At 41.0% G+C, this 19,885-nt stretch overlaps 1 protein-coding gene across 1 annotated transcript in view; it reads left to right on the top strand.

Annotated features, from left to right (window-relative positions):
* Nucleotides 1-19,885, top strand: part of ZBTB24 (zinc finger and BTB domain containing 24) — a 163,783-nt gene that overhangs the window by 63,331 nt on the left and 80,567 nt on the right. Inside the window, exons 3-4 of the mRNA XM_086926670.1 lie at nucleotides 729-896; nucleotides 3,128-3,211. Of these exons, the coding sequence (XP_086782796.1) occupies nucleotides 729-896; nucleotides 3,128-3,211 (252 nt within the window). The remainder of the gene's footprint in view (nucleotides 1-728; nucleotides 897-3,127; nucleotides 3,212-19,885) is intronic.

Here is a 19,885-nt window from a genome sequence, read left to right as displayed (position 1 = left end):
AAGATTTCAGTCAAGGTCTATTTTTTTTAATAAACATGAACAGTTCTTTTATGCCACAACCACATGCGTTTCAAGTAGAGTAATGGTGCAATCAACTAGCTTGTCTGAGGTAAACAAAGCCCTAGTCACAGAATGTAAAACGTTATGAGAGAAAATGTATAGGCATTGTAAAGTATCAATTACAAGCTCGCCTCTGTGGCAGAAGGGAGGAAATGGACTGCAGGGACCAAAGAGCTGGCCCGTAAGAAAGTCTTGGAATTCAGCGAAATGGAATGCAAGAAATGATTAAAGTAAGTACAGACCGGTTTCCGTTTTTGTCAGGTAAAAAATGGATTAGGTTTATTTGTTCACTTTATTTAAACTTTGCTCATTGAAATTGGTGCATTATAAAACTTTGGATTGTTTCCTACATTTTTTATTCTCTATTCTACCGGTCCTTTTGAAAAAAAAATTACATGGAGGTTTGGATTAAAAAGCTGGTGCGAAGAATTTAACCTGACAAAGCAAATCAGTTGTTTGCGTCTAAAAGCAGTGCTTTCTTTCTTGATAATGACTCTGCTGTTACAACACATGTATCTAAATGGGTTTTAATTTCGCAGAGAGAAAGTACTTCTAAATGGGAATGATTAGTACAAACGTTGCTCTTGTCAGGAAAGAAACAAACAATGAATGGTTTAATTGAAAGATATTTGAAGGCGTAACTGTATGGTTTTACCCATATATTTCAGGGGAGCGGCCTTTTAATTGCAGTGAGTGCAGTAAAGGCTTTTCGCAGAAGCACTCTCTTCAGGTTCATGAGAGGATGCACACCGGGCAGCGTCCTTACACCTGCACTGTTTGCAGCAAAGCTCTGACGACGAAACATTCGCTTTTGGAACACATGAGCCTTCATGCAGGTAAGCATTCAGCATTGAAGGGTACTGCATCTCTGGGCTTCATCCTCATAATAACAAATAGACCAGCTCTGCCTGTCATATAGCCTCAGCTTTGTTTTCAGAAAATTGGTGGTCAGTTTAACTTGCACAAACAGAGGCATGAGGTTGCACCTAGAAGGGTTCCATGCCAAAGAATGTGTTTGTGGAAGACTGCTAAGACTCTTGAGACGCAAAATCTTTAGCTCTCTAAAGTGTTGATTTAGGTCACGAAGCGATCAGCCAATTTATCGACTGGAGCATGTTTCAAATGCAGAAGACACACAGAAGAAATACACAGGTAGCCATGGGGTGTACATAAGGGTATCTAAAGCATCACACACTAACGTTGGCTAAATTGTTACGTGGACCTGCCTTTGTAATGTTTTAGGAACTCACATAGGCAGCATATTGCTGCCCTTGTGTGTGTGTCCATGAATGTGTTCTAGGAGTTTTAAGGCAACAGTAGTAAGTAAAGGTGGCCTGGGTCACCTCCCAATTCACCTATTTTGCTCTAAGGGAATAGAAGGCTCAGTGGCAAGAAAATAAATGCACCATCACATTATTTCCATCCTCAAATCTACCTTGTTCTGCTGGGGGCACGAACAAGCACATCAAAATATGTTGTGATTAAATCCTGGCAGCGCAAACACAACACTGTTGGTGTTCCTCGCCATTCTCAGTGCACTGTAAGCTGCCTAACAAAATCATGATCGATATCATTTATCAAAATATTGTAAGTATTAATAGTTCATTGTAGTGCAGAGAAAGAGCCGTCGTTGGAAGATATTGGTATGGCAAAATGCGACTTATTTAACTAAAGACAAATGTAGAATGTCCATTTATTTTCTCATTAGCAAACACCTTTGGGCATGTTTAAGTCCAGAAATGCCTTCCCACTTTTCCATACACTTCTCTGAAGCCGAAATACTTAAAAAACAAACGTATAACTGTTTTTGTAAACTAGTAAATCCCCTGCAGCCGAAGCATACTCATTGGTATTCTTGGACATAAGGATTACCAGGCCAGTTGTGGTGCACATTATAACCCTGGAGGTAGGGATTTAATACATTATGCATTTCATTAAATCGCACAATAGCTGATGATGCATAAGGTACAGCATAGTGTATTACTACTTAGGGTATAGTGATCCTCTAACAGTCTTTTAGGCATAAGCCTACAGGTACTAGCAGTGCTTGTTGTGTATGCATATTGTCATAACAATGTGGGACAATATTCCTGCACGTTCTTATAGAGAAAAGCATGCACAGATGATTGCCTCACCACCATGCAATTCACTAACTGGTTTTATGCTGTGCTTTTGTGTAAACTTCCGTAAGATATGTGGTTGTCATGCTGCCATGCTTAGCAGCAGCTCTCTAACCAACTGAGCCCAGAAACAAGTTAATGGGTGTTCCACCTACAAATGAATTATGATCCCTTACATACAACAGGGAGTCATCAAAGCCAACTCTGCTAGGCAGCCGTAGTAACTAAGCATACAACTAACTAATGGCCTGTCTACCATAAGGAAGGTGATGGCCATCTCAACTTGCATGGGAGCAGTGCCTGCCTCAGGGACATATGTTGTCCGATCAGCCAGTGCCTTGTCACGTGTGCTGTACTAAAGAGTGAGGGAAAGTTTTTTTTAGCTCAGCTGATACTGATATGAATGTATGATGGGATTTTACTAACTAACCATGATGCTTGCTATTTTTATATGATTATGCTCAGTATTGTTCACCTTTACTAGTATTTGAATTAAAACCATAAGAGTTCCAATCCTTGTTCTACAATGGATTAAGGTATAGTAAATTCCCTTTAATAAAATCTGTTGTGTGTCTATACTGAGTTGGGAAGGGTATGAGAACCGGATAAGCTCCTCAAAAATTCTCAGAGTTCTTTGGCAGCTTTGTTCTCCTTCAAAAGTATCTCTTACAAATGTTTAGCACACAGGGAAGAGGGTGATATGCCTGTTTTTTCTTTCTCCACAGAGGGGTGGCTATAGCCAATACTCTGGGGGCTGGGGAAATCTAACTAGATGTTGCTGAGAAAAATGGTTGTGGGGTGCGCAATAGAGCGATTCCCTGAGTCACTCATTTTTGGTAGGCTATGTAAGACAGCCAGTGCAGAATTTGTGGCACTAATTTTCCTAGTTGCTGTTCGACAATTGACAATTGTTTTCAAATCAATTTTTATCTCTTTTCTTTGTGCAGGACAGAAAGCTTTTACTTGTGACCAGTGTGGGAAGTATTTCAGCCAGAAGAGGCAGCTAAAAAGTCACTATCGAGTACACACAGGTATTGCCTATGGAAGGATGAGGGTATATCCTGAAACTGACCATACTTCAACAGATTTGGGTTCTCTGCAATATTTATTGCTTGATCAGAGGATGTCTTTCCAAAGGGGCGATCATGCTGTAAATAAAAAATTGTAAATTGATACTTGTATAGCGCACTACTCACCCGCAAGGGTCTCAAGGCGCTTGTACGAATACCGCTGTGGAACCCGTCCTGGCTTTCCCTGTGAGGCGTCCACTCCTGGGCACCCCCAGGGTGAAGGCCAGGCATCCTTAGCGTTGTGGGGGCCGTTGTGGAGATTAAGCAAGCTATTGCCCAGAGTTGCAGAGTGGGACTCTATGCTTAGAATAGGCACCGAGGCGAGAATTATCAGGTCCGTGGAATTTTGAGCCCAAGACCCGCCGAGGCGGGGAATTGAACCCTGGTCCCGGGCTAGACCTCTGCATCAGGGTCTGCTGCTCTAACTATTGAGCCACACTTCTCCACTAAATAGCAAGATGATAAGAGCATTCAACCTCAGAATCCTTCATACCTCAAACAACTAATACTTTTTAGAAACGGCAGTGCTTATATCAGTGAGTCTCATTTCTCTAGAACAAAGGATCATGTAATCCTTTTAAAATGCTTCCCCGATTGAGCCAGCGCTAACAGTTTTTGATTAAAGTTGTCTGTTAAATTTTACATGAAACTAACATCATACTCATTTTCCCCAAAATATAAAACGTATAAAATGATTGCGGATATAACGTAACTGGCTCAACTTGTCTTTGCCTCTCCCCGATGAATGAAGTCCTGGAAACTTTAAAAAAGTCTTACATTTTCCTTCCGTTTCATGCTATAGAAGATTGGTGTCTGTTTTGTGCAGAATACAATCTGATATATTAGAAACCTAAAAATTCCCGTGCATCAATCATAGAGAAGGTGGGGCTTATTTGCTTTTCACAACCTAGTGCCTCTCCCCAGATGACATCCGACCCAGGATGCCAGAATAAGTCGCTATACGAGCATCATGGTATTGTGACCTCTCAAATTTCCCAGGTGCACAGATATAATTCTGCACGTAGACGTCTGAGTTTATGGGCACCAGACATCACCCTTTTATTCTCTGAAGAGATTGGGGGGTGAGCCCTTCAGAGGGTCTGGAAGGGTTTCTGGTAGGCATATCAAAACATTCCTCTGCAGTAACTTAAACTACATTTTCTTCAAGTCAAACACCAAACTAATAAGTCCCATTCGAAGTATAGTATTGATAACTCTAGCAGTTTGTATGGTATCCTTTGCAGAACTGAACTTTAGTGATAATATTGTTTACGTAATACTTTTGCAAGGATAGATTGATCAGTTGAACTGTAGAGTTGTTATAACGTATTGAATGACACTAGCCATAGACACCAATATTAACTCATTCAGTATTACTTTAATACTAAATTTATGTTTGGGGTCTTAACTCTGGCTAGGAACCTGTTATAGACGTCTGGTTTGGGTTGCCTTTCTTTTTTTATGTGTGTTGTAAAGTACTTTTCTGTTAGTAGTAAAGCAGCAACAGGAGCGATGCCCTGTTCGACTGGTATCTTTGCTAGCTCAAATCTTAGGCTCTGATTATGAGATGGTGTGAAATCATTACTGCAGCATTGTTTTTTTTTGTTTTTTATTGCTTTACTAGTAATTCAGATTCCTGCCGCAATCCCACATTTATAGAGTAATCAGAATGTTCCCTCCACTTCTTAATTGGGGCCTGAGTATTTGGAGGAACATCACCTCCCTAAGTGAACCTTTGACTGCTTTCCTGCATTACCTTGAGAGAGTTAAATGCTTCATTGAGGTTCTTTTTTCACTGTATCTCTTTATTTGTTTTTATCTCACCATCATTAAATATAACCTTTATAAGAAATCGGATTCATGGTTGACTGGGCTGTGAGCCCTGGTCAAGCACCAACCACAGTCCTTGTCAGGGTAGGCACAAGCAAACCCCAAATTAACCTGTGCTCACCCCCTGGTTGCCTGGTACAAAGCAGTCCGACTTAACTTTAGAGGCAATGGGGAAAGTATTTGTCCAACACTTCAAACAGTTAAAACACTACACAAAAATATCCACACCAAGTTAGAAAAATAGAGCGAAATTTAGTAAATAAAACAAGATAAAAACTATAAAAATCAATCCATAGAACCGGAGTTGTTAATTTTTAAAGAATAAACTGTAAAAAAGCACCTAAAAGCATAAAGCAGCAACCATGGCTTACTGGTTGTGCTGGACCAGGTCAAAGTCAAAAGTACAGGCCGACCGTGATGGAGTGTTGGTCGGATACAGTCCCAGATTAGCCCCACTGGAGGTTTATCTTTTTAAGCTTTGTGCCAAGAGTCCCATCCACGTTGGAGAGGGTCGCTGGCGGCAGTCGGCATGGTGCGAAGAGCAGGCCTGGCGTTGCAGACTGGCTGGCGGTCCCCCGCAGGCTGTTGATGCTGTTGTACGAAGAGACAGGTTGCTTGTGGCTCACGCTGATTTTTGGTGTGAACTGTGTGGTCTCTGTGTGACAGGGCCCTTTCACAGTCGCAAAGAGCCCAAAAGCTCGAGAGCCACACCAAGGGTCCAGGACCTGAGAGGCACCACTTGGTGGACCAGAAACTCACTGAAGACTGTTCCAGGAGCAGTTGGGTAGACTTTTATGTCCCTGAGGCTCAGACCAGACTAGCCCTTTGAGTCACTCTGGGGTCCTGGGTTCAAGATGTACAGCAGAGTATTCTCGGGTCCAAAAATGTACAGAGGTCCTTCTTTTATACACAGTTGTGCTTTTGAAGTGGGGGGGGGGTAGCTTTTAGAGGCATTCATTTGAACTGCACAGATGCTCTGCCTTCTTGGCCCTGGCTTCAGACTCACTACAGTGGGAGCATGCAGCCCTTTGTGTGGAGACAGGACACAACCTATTCAGGTTTATGTGAGGCTGGGTCTAGTTCCACCCTCTTATCTTGCCAGTAATGGCCCATTCAGCCACACCTAAGTTCCCATCCTCTGTGGTTGTCTAGGAGGAATACACAAAGCCAAACTGCCCTCTACACCCAGTCTTGTGACCAGAAACAGGGTGCAGGCACCACATGGCTGAGGTAAGAAAAAAGGCCAGCTTTCTAAAAGTGACATTTTCAGAATTGCAATTTAAAATCTGACTCCAGTATAAATTAGGATTTTTAAATTGTGATTCCAGAGGCACCAAACATGAACCGGTTCTCTCTTCCCATTTGGAAATTGCACTTATAAAATGAAATAAAGTAACTCCGAAGTTATCCTATGAGAGAGCTAGGCCTTGCAGCAGTGAAAAATGAATTTAAGAGCGTTTCACTACAAAGACATGTAAAACTCAATGGCTGATGCAGATCCCGAAGTTTAAGCGCCAGCGTCTTGGCAGAAACTCCTTTGTGCGTAGGGCTGGTCTGGCCTGGAATCTACTGCCTTTAACCCTGAGGACTACTCAGGACCCAGTGCTTTTTTAAAAAAACTCAAGACTTTGCTGTTTTAACTTGATACATGTTCATCCTTCCTTCAGGAGCTAGCGCCGGGACACTTTGAGTAGCTTTGCACTTTACAAGCTTAATAAACATTAACATAACTTAAAAATACATTCCCTACTTTTTAAATACACTGCACCCTGCCATCTGGGCTATTCAGGGCCTACCCTAGGGGTGACTAATATGTACAAAAAGGGAAGGTTTGGGCATGGTAAAAGGTTTATTCTGCGAGGTCGACATGGCAGTAAAAACTTCACACACAGGCTCTAAAATGGCAGGCCTGAGACAAGTTTAAAGGGCGACGTAAGTGGGTGGCGCAATCAGTGCTGTAGGCCTTCTTGTAGCATTTAATTTACAGCCCTGGGCACCTATAGTACCACTTTACTAGGGATTCATAAGTAAACTAAATATGCCAATGGGGTATAAGCCAATATTACCATGTTTAGAGGAGAGAGCACATGCAATTTTGCACTGGCTTTCATATGCATTGGTAATCCATATGCATGTGTGGGGCAGTGGTGTTTCTTAGTAGTGAAGGAATGGGAAATCTGATGGAAAGAACCAGAATAGGGTGTTTGAAGGTAGGTGGAGTATGAGGGGATTGAAACCAATCATTGCAGTATTTTGGAGAAATTTGGAAGTTGAAACACTTGGCAATAAGTACAGGTAAATTCACTACAGATTGGGCACATGTTGGCTAAATGCCAGATGTGAGGACATAGTTAAAAAGAGGTCGAACAAAGAAAACCACTGGATGTGATGGCAAAAGTTTGATGCTTAAGGGCCTTCATGGGCCTGATGCTACACAGGATAGCTTTGTGGCTTTGATAATCTCTATGGGTTAAATCAGTGATTAATAATTTGGAATAGTTTATTCAATAAATTTGGGTGTGGTGGGATGAAAGAGGATGGCTGTGTCGCAGTAAGTAGTGTAATCATCATGTCTCTTGTAGAGATGACTTGAGGGAAGTACATGGCAAAATGATTATCTACTAGGCATGGCTCGTTCATAAGTGATCGTGGAGTAGATTATAGGTTTCTAATAGTGCATGCAAATTGTTAAGGCTGATATAAAATGAAGTGAAGTGATAAAACTTTGAAAGTATGAAGATCTGTGAGATAATGTTGTCTACGCTTACTATACATCAAGTTTTAAGGAGGTATTTTTGCTGCGCACTTGGGCATAATACCTCTCATCTTAGTTTCTAATCCTAAGTGAATTGCAAGGTTGTGGATGTGATGCAGTATTAGCTAAGGCGCATAAGGGATAGAGGGCCATATGTGTGAACAACACGTTTTGCTATTCTCAAATTGCGATTTTTAGGGAATCGCAATTAGAGAATCGCAAAATGCTATGTTTGTAGGATTTGCTAAATATTTTGTGAATCCTACATATTCCTTATTTGCAAATCGCAAATTGAGATTTGCAAATAAGGAATTCCTTCCCATTCATTCCTATGATCTAGGTGGCCTATAAGAATGAACGGGAAGACAGTCTCAATTTGCGATTCGAAATTAGAGTATCGCAAATTGAGATTGTAATTTCAAGCGTACCAGGGTGTCAAAAGGACACCCTGTTGCACCCCTGAAATATGTATGTGTGCACATGTGGCGCACATACATGCCCTAAGGACATGTATGTGCGTCACATGGCACTATGAAAAATGCAAAAAGTGCATTTTTCAAAGAAATCGCAAATTACCACCAACTTTAAGTTGGTGGTAACTTGCAATCCCTTAAGGCCAGATCGCACTTTTTCTGTGCTTCCTACATTGAATTTAAGGAATACCAGTTTGCGTTTCCTTAAATGCAATCGCAAAATAGAGAATCGCAAATGTTGCGATTCTTTATTTTGCAAGTGGTTTTCTTTCTCAAAAATTGCACACAGCTAAATTGCTTCGCAAACGCTGAAATTCTGAAAATTTGATTGTTTGCGATCGTAATTTAGCTTGATACATATGCTCCAAAGTGTATAAAGGCTTGTTTGAAACAATTATTAAAATGTTCAAATTATTTGTTTTGATGCAGTGAAGTAAGGGCATTGCATGTGTGGTAAATGAATGCTAAGAGGGGGTGTGTGTTGTAGAGATAGTACTAACAGAATATTTACTAGTCAATGTATTAAATCCTGATCAGACAAGTACGAATTGATAGTGGTTTTGGAATGCAATAGTGTGTTGATTACAAATGTGAGGTTTGGAGCAATGTTCTCGTGTGTATTGATTAGTGACTGATCAAAGAGAAGTTGCTAAAGTATGTGTGTTACAGTTTATTGCTGAGTATTTCATTGAAATCACCAAGAATGATGGTTTAAATGAAGGGTAAGCGTGCGTCCAGGATAATGCCGAATTCATTAAGTAACCAGTCATGTCAGGGCAGAAATAGATAGTCATTAGAGTTTATTGAAGGAGCAGGTGTACAGTGGTATTCAAAATAGGATTGTGGAGTCTGTTGGTGAGTGGCTTGAGGAGTATACCACTGCCCCTCCTTTGCAGTTGTTAAAGTGTGTGTGTGAGAAGGGAGTCAATGGCAGACTGTAGGTCTGTGATGGCATTCAAGTATAATTAAGAGTAGTGGAAGTCTAAATAATCAGTGATGAATATGTTTTTTGCAATCTGAGCAAGTGGTCAATATGCATCAATTAAATATTTTGTGAGAGGTGTTTTGTGAGAATGCCTCTTTCTTTGGCATTCAGTCTCCGTGTTTGTTTTGTGAATGAATGAAGGACACTTCATTTTGTGTAAACTTGGGTTGTGATTGGGCATAGATGGTGTGATTCGATGATGTTAGGTGGTAATGAGTTTGACCATATAGTCCTGAGGTTTTGGGGAGATCAAGGCATAGAAGGAGGAGTGATACTATGGGTAGAAGCATATTGATGATAGTTTAAGTAAAGCACAGCTGAACAGGATTACAGAAATGTTCTGTATGTAGGCATAATAGACTATTAGTTTTCATGCCTGCAAACCATCCAGAACACGACTCCCAGCATGATATGCAATCGACCTAGCAGATTTCCTTCTTCCCCTACTCTAAATTCCTTATTCTGGTTTCCAGTTCACAAATGTGGCATCTTTAAACTATTCTGCAATGTCCACCCAACCCTCAGTGGAGCAGGTTCATATTACTTGCGCAATAGAGTATTCTTTTATAGACCACCTAGGGCAGTCAGATCAGTCAAGCAAACCATTATCTTCTTGCGACCCATCCTCCGAACAGAATGGGCGACTGTTGATTTACTTACCTTACTGATTTTCCCTGTAACGCCCTTCCCTTGAATATGCGTCTTACCTTGCGTCTTAATACTGTTTAGGAAGCTTCTCAAAATGTTGCCTTTTTTAATTATATAATTCCTTCACTGTTCGTTATTTGTCCTCATTTATTAATATCTCCTCTGACCTGACCCACCTGCCAGGATATCCCATTGAGGATGAGTAGGTGCAATACAATAGTATTAGCATAACAACAGGAGTTAAGGAATTCAATGTACGGGCAAATAATCATACAACTTAGGGTGTGAACCGTCCTGTAATCATTTGATATCATAGGCAATATGTACATGCAAATGTTTTAAATGGGGAAGAAACAACATTTACCTTGGCATAGTGTAGGGCTTAATCTATCATGCCATCGAACAGGAAAAACAGAAAGGTGTACAAGTAGCAAATCAGAAACTTAGAGACTTATAATGCAATAAGGCAACAAAGTTGGATGGCAGATCTTCAACAACAATTAGATTCTGCCATGGATGCATTTTGCATCTGACAACATGGAGGGTACAGTTATCAATGCCATGACATTAGGGCATAAAAGGTATTCCAGCACACATACAGATATTAATGGACACTGAATATTAGATCAAGTCATATAAGTCTCCAGATGACCATAGGATCAATTGTGGACTGAGCCATATGGAAGCGTAACTTTTTAAAAAACATAGTGTTTATTATGACACTGAAAAATATTTCTTAACAGCAACATCAAAATAAGTTGCTTTCACCTTATAGTTTTGTGAAAAGGTTTTCAATGTTATTTAAATATTCACCAATGCCCCATACAGTAATACCCATCGAGTAGCTAATCAGGCCTACCACCCCACTATCAAACTTTGTCTAGAATAGCAACCGCCCCAACGAGCTGCAGTTAAGGTCGAATCTCATGATTCACTCACAAAAATCAGTTGAGGTATACTACTAATCCCAGGGTCTAACCTCCACTCAATGGCGGTATCTGCCTCCGTCGTCCCTCTGGCATTCAGATGCCTTGCTTCCCTCTATGAAGAAGGTTCTGTAGTTCTCCGCCACTTCTACAAGGAAAAACACAAAGGTCTTATCGCTCACTATTCAGAGCTTAGCTGGGATCAAAATCAAGACCTAGGTCCCATTCGCAGTGCTTTCCTTCTAAAGACCTGTGTATTTTGCCTCCAAGCGGTATTTGGACTCTGGCCTAAGAACATGAGGATATGGTGACACTTGATGAATTTACTTCTTCAAAGCCACTGTCCTGTCACCACTCAGATTGTTAAACAATCAGTCGTGGAGAAGCAACAAATGCTATCATGTTATGCTATCCAGCCATACCTAGTCTGTGTTCCTGGGCCCATTGAGAGGATTTAGCACGATTTCGCTTGGGGATCTTTCATAGATTGGTGATTTTTCCCACTACTAATGATTGGTCAAAAACCGGTGCCTGCCCATGTGCCGCTGTATCACAACAATCCACATTACATGTCACTCTATTTTGTCATTTTTATTTGTACCCTATAAAAAGATTTTTAAACCCATTTTTTTTAAAAATGGGGCTGAAACAATGTCGTACAGCATTTTTAGTGATGCAAATTTTAGATGATGAACTGACTATTTTAGCCGTTGTCTCTTTCTTGAAAAATGTTATGAACTATAGAACATTTTTTTGAAAATAGCTGATGTATGATTATTTTTAATTATTGTGCAATTATTATCTTGTAAAAATGTGTTTCTAGAATGAATGTTTAGCTTAGTGCTTTTTTGATTTGGGGCCAGATGTATGAAGCTGAAATGGGTTCGCAAACGCCGAAATTCGCAGAATTTCGGCGTTTGCAAACTCATTTGAGCCAAACGGTATGTATGTAGCAAATTTCAGTCCAAAATATGGAATCGCAAATTTGCGATTCCTTATTTTGCGATTGCATTTAAGGAATCTCAAAATTTGCGATTCCTTAAATGTAATGTATGAAGCAAAAAAAATGCGGTAATTGTCCTTAAGGAATCGCAAATTACCACCAACTTAGAGTTGGTGGTAATTTGCGAATTTCTTGAAAAATGCCAATTTTTGCATTTTTCAAAGTGCCATGTGATGCACATACATGCCCTTAGGGCATGTATGTGCACCACATGTGCACCCATGCTTATTTCAGGGGTGCAACAGGGTGTCCTTTGGACACTCCTACACCTTTGACATTATTCTCAATTTGCGATTAGCAGATTGCGAATCGCAAATTGAGAATAATTTCACATTCATTCCTATGGGCCTCCTGGCCCATAGAAATGAATGGGAAATTATTCCTTAATTGCGATTAGCAATTTGCTAATCGCAATTAAGGAATTTTAAGAAATCGCTAAAAAATAGCGAATTTCTACATACATACCATTTTGCAATTCTCAAATAGCGATTCCTTAAAAATCGCTATTTGAGAATCGCAAAAGTGTATCTTGATACATCTGGCCCTTAGAAACGAAATCGAATAAAGCTATTTTTTATTTTATTTATTTTGAATAGCCCTATGAACCAGTGGCTGATTCTCATCCAGTCTAACTGGACCTTCTTTATAAGCATGCTTCAGTAGTCTTTTTCTGATTCTACTCATCATCTTCGACCCAATACCTACATTATACCTATTCAAATACATTTAGCCATTTCACCTGGTTTTCCAGGTGGTTGATGGTTTCAAGCACACACAACTGAAACCTCGCAGTTGTCTTTGCATCCACCTGTGGAGTTTATACTGAGAGCTCAATGGAATGGAGTCTTTTCTCTGTAAATGTTGGCTTCAACTTTTAATCCCGCAAGTGAGTCTTTATTTTGTCACCATTCTTTGGTCAGTGGCATCCAATGATTTATAGTTTGCCTATTCCGCCCTGAACATTCCCTTGGAAAGGTCTGACATATCATCTACATCTGAGCCAGGCTGTTGATCATTCTTGGGGGCACATCTCTTGAAAAACTGCTCAGCTGTGGACATGACCTGCTCAGCACACACAACTCCTCCCTGGGATTCTGCTTTCCCTCCTTGTGCTGTATGTTCCTATGCTGTCCTCCACTTAATTACCACCTGCAGAAAGCTCTGGAGAAAACATGGGGCAGCGGTCAGATAGATGTACAGCTCTGTTTCTCCACCTCTGCTCAGACAGTCACCTGGTCCAAAGTGTCTGCCATTTCAGAAGCAGCTTGGACCTCTGAGAGCTCTGATTACCCTACAACTTGGGTACTCAAACATAAATGTTACCATGTACCAAAAAGTTTGGTCTGTAGTGTGACTGAGGGCTACATTGATGTCAGCAAGCTGGCTGTTTGGGGAGGGTGGTGGGGGGGCGGAGGAGGGAGTGGTGGCGGTGTTAGGGGAACTGTATGGTGGGTGTAGGGGAAGTGAAGCATGAACATGTTGTGGCTGAATTGCATAATGTGAATCCAGAAACCCTGGGATCTATCCCGGCTTCTACACTCTGTGTGATTTCAGCCATTTGTTTTATTTCACGTTCCCTCCTTTTTCTTCATTCTCACATATCAGAGGGCATTGAAATACATGACTTCCATACTTCAGGATGTGTGCTGCATGAAACCTTCTCCTGTGTATGTTTAATAAACTATAATGTTGTCCAAGTATAATAGCAACCCATGCCACATAACAAGTAAGTTGCCTCTTAGTTCACTATTATGATTGTTTTCAGTGTGGATTGAAGGAAGCATGAATGTTTTTATATTCATGTTTGAAAAATATCATTAAAAAAAATTTCTCAATGCACTGATATAATGTGATGTACAAGATGAGCTACATGTTAATGAAACATACTTTTTGAAGAAGCTTTATCATATTTTCATAGGTGTGTTGCAAGATGAAAGTAGTGTTAAAGTTAATTGGTGCAGGAAACCTTAATTACTTCTTTTCTATAACTTGAACTAATCTGAAAACAAATGCTTGCAGGTTTATTTAACATCTTTTTTTATGTTAGTGCTGATTCGAGTTAACAGCATCTCAGTGCTGCTGTTGACCAGGGGGCCCGCACCTAAAGGCCAGGAGTGCTGCACGTGCCCCCGGGCCGTACTTTATCACTGATCTTCAAGAACTGGCCTCAGACACAAACTAACCATAGGCCCTTATGTAACAAAACTTTGTTTAACTCACAATCTTATTCATGGTGTCTTTCCGTTATTTAGCTGGAATTTGATTGGGGGATCCAGTTCTATGGCCCTTCTTTGTCTGAGCTGGTGATACGCTTTCCTGATGTCAAACTTGGTTGCAGAACAACTAGGGTGAGAAGCCCAAGGAAACGATTGTTAAATGTAGAGAGATGTAAGGGATGGGCAGGTTGCTGCTCTTGGTCCAAGAGTGGATGTTCCTTATTGGGATGGATTGGGTTGCTCTCAAGACACTGTAGTGACCACTTACTTGATCTGTCAAAGTTCATGTTAGCAGTTGTGGTGCAGGTGTGTCTTTGATTCTTACGAGGGCCTGGAGTAGGAGCTTTGTGCTCAAACTCCTTCTTCACTCGATATTCCATATGCAATGCTCTTGTAATCTCATGTCAGGTGTTAAATGGAGCTACAGTAGCTACCTAAAGGTCCTCTGAGAAAAATCTTTGTCTTGCTAGCTTACTTCTTCCTGTCTTCATTTCTTATTACATATGGATCAAATGAAAACAATCCTAAACATAACTGTAAATGGAACCCCGTAAAAAGAAGGGGGTGCCTAGGTGCCCATATAGCATTTATTGCATTTCCATATCTGAATGAGTAATTAATTACCTCAGTCCTGCTATGAGGGTCTGTGCTCTGGAGACTACTTTCTGCCGCTTTCCTTTTTCCCATATATTTTTCAACCTGTTGGCTGAATAAATATGTGACATTTGTTTCTTTATTCAAAAGTCACTTATGGAAATAATAACTGTTCTTAGACTGTGGTCCAGATAGATGCATTTCTCTGCTGTCGTAATTGTACCAATGCTAATTTCATTAAAGGTTACAGGGGGTGGGAGGGGGGGGGGGTATCTTGTAATTCTAGTTCTCCTTCATGAAATCACAATTTAGGCTATAAACATTGAATATTCCTGCCCCTTCTTGGGATCTTCACCTCTTACAAACAAACCTTGACTCATATGAATTGGAATGCTTATGCCCTCACAATATTTACACGAATAAGTAAGATTTAACCCCATATTTCAAGATTGCAATACATACACAAAGAGATCAAACTGTATCTAGAGTAGTGCTTTTCATAATGTTAACAATTCGGTAATATGTCACTAGTGAGATTATTTTCGAAGTAATCTGTTATATCCTGAGCAAGTTCATCAGCATTGCGTGAGGTGTGCAAGTTACGGTTTGTATAGCAGGTGTATGAGCTATGGTTTCTATCTATCCATCTATCTATCTATCTATCTATCTAATGTATTTTTCAATAACACAAATTAGAATTTGAAGCTTATTTACAGGGTATACCTACTTTGAGGGCACCACTTCCGGAGGCTCTGCATTGCAGGTAAGTTACATTGAGTCACTAGATCATAGAGGCCATTACTTTGCAGATAAGTATAATTAAATAATGTAATCAATTTCCATGTTTTTAAAAAAATGTATTGCACAGTGGTGGTCACTACTGTGTAGTTATTTGTATGTAATTTTGTTTTTTAGTTGGGCGAATATCTGCAAAATAGAGTATAACATCCACCCAATCCAATGCCGGTGATCAACACCCCCGATATGCACTGCCAGCAAGGGGTTAGTTGAGAGCCTGGCCTCTGATCAGGCACTGCCACCAACCTCCTGTCCTCACTCCGCCGTAGCTGGCCAACCCACCTCAGATCCCCAACATACAGTTCATTGACTTCTTTTCATATTTTACCAGGACAGTGGTATTCTTGCATTACCATAGAACACGCTGGGTACTACAGTGAAGCTTTGACAGTACCGCAAAACCATAGGGTTGAAACCTGTCCAGTGACTACCACTAAAGTATGCTGGGACATCATAGGAATGTGTTATAACAAATAAATGATGGACGAAATGCTGACAATGCAAACATTCTCCCCCAGTCAAAAGATCTGAGTTAAATCCATCGTTCTTTTACCCACTACGCCACCCCAGAGGACCTGGCCTCGCAGTTTGGTCTGGACTGTTCCCATGAGGCACAGGGTCAAGACTGATTTGCATATGGCTGGGTTCGAAGTAGGGTGGTGTAGAGGGCAAAAGAACAATGGATTTAACACAGATCTTTTGACTGGGGGAGAATGTTTGCATTGTCAGCATTCCGTCCATCATTTGTTTGCTGTAAAACTTTTCGCCTTAAGTGGGATGGGTATGCCCAGACGTGGGTCCCTTGCTCACTGTGCCACTGGATTCAAGCTAGCATGGCTGAAGGAGGGTGACATACCCTGAAACTGGTCCAAGGATTCTTGTTTCCAGCCCAGGGAGGACCTGGCCTGGCAGTTTGGTCTGGACTGTTCCCCTGAGGCACTGGGTCAAGACTGATTTGCATATGGCTGGGTCCAAACTGGGGTGGCGTAGTAGGCAAAAGAACGATTGATTTAACACAGATCTTTTGATAAGGGAGAATGTTTGCATTGTCAGCATTTCGTCCATCATTTGTTCGCTGTAATACGGGGCATCATCGGAAGACATGCTGGGTCCTGCACAGGTACCACAGTACCCACAGCATAGAGGAGACGCGTTTTTGTCCAGTTTTTCGCCCCATGTGGGGCCCTTTGTATTCCCCCACAAGTGGAAGGGGGTCTTGGTGACCCTACCCTGTCCTCTTATAGTACTTTGTTTTGAAAACAAATTGAGGATATGGGAACCGCTGCCCTGAGTTCTGTAATGGCAGTTTCAAAATGTTTCTATGGTTGTTGGTCAGCCAATCAGATCGACAGGAGAAAAAGCTCCCTCAGCCGAACAGAAGCTCTATTGTTTACATTTTCGATGCCGCAAGACAACCAACTTGCAATTCAGCTATCCAGGCTGAATGAAGGCTGATAGCCAGAAACCGGTCCTTGGATGCTTGATTCCGGTCTGGGAAAGACATGGCTTGGTAGTTCGGACTGGACTGTTCCCATGGGGCACAGGGTCAGAGCTGATTTGCATATAGCCAGTGTCTAACCCAGGGTGGTGTGGAGTGCAAAAAAACGATGGATTTAGGCCCAGATCCTTGTACTGGGGTGAATGTATGACATTGTTCTACATTCTGTCCATCAACTGTGTTTTTTGCAATTTTCACCGCAAGACAACCAAAGGCACCAACAGTCCAGATATACCTATTTTTAACCCCTTCATGACCTCCCTTAGCTTCTCTTTAAAATAAAATTTCTTGAAAACTGCTGAACGTGTTACACCAAATCACAAAAAGCACACTTTACAAATTTGATATTAATCAGTTCAGTTAGTTTTTTTCATATTTATGACAGAAGTTTCCTATGGGAATTAATATGAAAAATAAATGTTTTGTGCCTCCCTCCCACCTCTTTTTCTTGGCCCTGTATGATGGACCACCCCGAACATTTCCAGGGATCAACTAAGATTGAGGAACGTTTTTGTGAAAGTTTTGTGCAGATTTTGATAATTGAAGCATTGGTGTAGAGTCTGCATGGAGCGTTCCAGTAAGAAGTACATCAACTTTGGTTTCTTCAAAGCAAGTTTCACGCAGATACATCAAGCTGTCACCCACCTGGAATTATTGGTTGGGGGAGGGGGTTAAAATGTTATATTTCCCGTGTTATTTCCCATTGAATTCTGTACTCCTTAATACACAAAAAACAGCTTAACAGAATTAGACCAAACTTGGCTTTACTCAAGGAAATGTCTCTACTTAGTTTGGTGTAAATCTGTTCAGTAGGTTTTGAGAAATTAGCATTTGAAAAGTGTTTTGGTCTGGGCATGAGGAGGTTAAATTTTTGAGAATGTGTTTTCAAAGAAGGGAGACAGTGAGGGGGCGGGTTTGCCACTCTCAAGGGGAGTGGTAGGTCCAGCTAGGTGTTCGCCCCAATTGTTATGAAATACAAAAGGCTGTTCCTATTACAGGTGGAAGTTTGGAGTTGGTGACACCCGTGCGTAGTAATAGAACGCTTGGGTATCCAATATGTTTGATATAATGGCCTCACACACCCTTGCAGGTGTCATGCTTCATCATCTGCAATGCTCCTCGTGGGGTCAGCCGTGCAATACCCAACGGGCAACACCTCAAAGAGGGGCTCTTTGGCGGAGATCTTTTTCCAACTGCCGTATGGGTGAAGTGTGGGTGAGGGACCAGTACTATGTAGACGTTTTTATGGGGGTTAAAATTGGGGTAAAGGGTACCAGGATCAGGTTTATTCTAGTGGTCACTTACTCCAAGTTAAAAAAGGAAGTAGAATAAACTTGGAGGGAAATAATGCTCCCTGGTGCGAGTCTAGACTAGTGAATAGATAAATAGGTCGACATGTTTCTCGCTATGTGTCTACTGACAAGCGATTCTTCCGGACCGTGTATAGAAAAGATAGTATGTGCTATTTCAAACTGTCTACAAAGAGCCTTTACATTGCTAAGGTAAGTTATTCAAATGTGTGTAAAGGTTCAAAGGTACCTGTGTTGTGCTGTAATTGCCTATCAGAGTAGATGTAAGCTACAACATCAGCACCCGGCAGGTCAGGTTCCGGGAACAACCGCTTAATTTTCAGGTTGTGAAATCCTGAGTCTTCACTGGTAGACCTACCCCTCTCTGCCGGGTCCTTTACGCACATTGGAATAACTTACCTTAGCAATGTAAAGGCTCTTTGTAGACAGTTTGAAATAGCACATACTATCTTTCTATACACGGTCCTGAAGAATCGCTTGTCAGTAGACCCATAGCGAGAAACATGTCGACCTATTTATCTATTCACTAGTCTAGACTCGCACCAGGGAGCATTATTTCCCTCCGAGTTTATTCTACTTCCTTTTTTAACTTGGAGTAAGGGACCACTAGAATAAACCTGATCCTGGTACCCTTTACCCCAATTTTAACCCCCATAAAAAAGTTAGCCACCACACGAGACAGGTCCCTGAACCCAGACATTGGGCTCTTTTTTGCTACATTAATCTCTTTAGGAGGATGACCTGTTCTTAAGTACCTCCTTTTCCCCCCTTTTTTGTACATGTTAATGGCAACCCTTTGGTTGCGGGAATAATATTTTTCTTGGACAGTTTTCAAAACACCTGTCCTATGAGAACAGTAACACACACCACTGACCCAACCTTGAGAAACTAAGAACAATGGCGGAGATTACAGGCCTCTCATTCTCAGAGGAAGAAATTGAGAGAGTAATGGCGTCCATACTACCACACACGGGGGCACCAAATAGAGACAACAGAGACAATGGGGATTCCAATCAATGCTGGGATGAAATAACGGAACTAAAAAGAACACAGATAAAGACATTAATCCATGGAGTTATGATGGCGGAATATCTCAAAATCAGTGCTGCACCAAGAGGTCTAATTGTCAGAAATGAACCCTTCATTTTTCAAAATGATAAACAATTTAAAAAAGATTGGTCATTGATTTCATGGCATTGTACCAGGGACTGGCTGGTCTTAATAATAAAGACGGCAGCGCGTTTATCTGAAACATTAAAAGAAGAGATACAGGCCCTAGAAATACGCCTTAAATCTTTCCAGTCACCTGCTGATCTTAAAAAAAGACTTGATGAACTAAACAAAAGCATGACAGACTTTGAGATTAGTCTCAAGGATACCAAGTACATCAAACTGGATAAAGACAAAAAAAACTTTTCTCATGAAAAAGTCTATCCATACATACGAGAGGACTATAAACCTAGTAACAGGAATCCTGGATATAATACAGACAGCGAAGGATCTGACAGTGGATCTGAGAATTCCAATTCTCCTAAATATTACAACTACCCAACAAATAGAAAACAAAGAAGGGGTAGAGGAAACTCAGGTAGAAATCGA

The sequence above is a fragment of the Lissotriton vulgaris genome, chromosome 6 (assembly GCF_964263255.1).
Source record: "Lissotriton vulgaris chromosome 6, aLisVul1.2, whole genome shotgun sequence".
NCBI classification, from domain to species: Eukaryota; Metazoa; Chordata; class Amphibia; order Caudata; family Salamandridae; genus Lissotriton; species Lissotriton vulgaris.
This window is presented reverse-complemented; position numbering and strand designations above follow the sequence as displayed.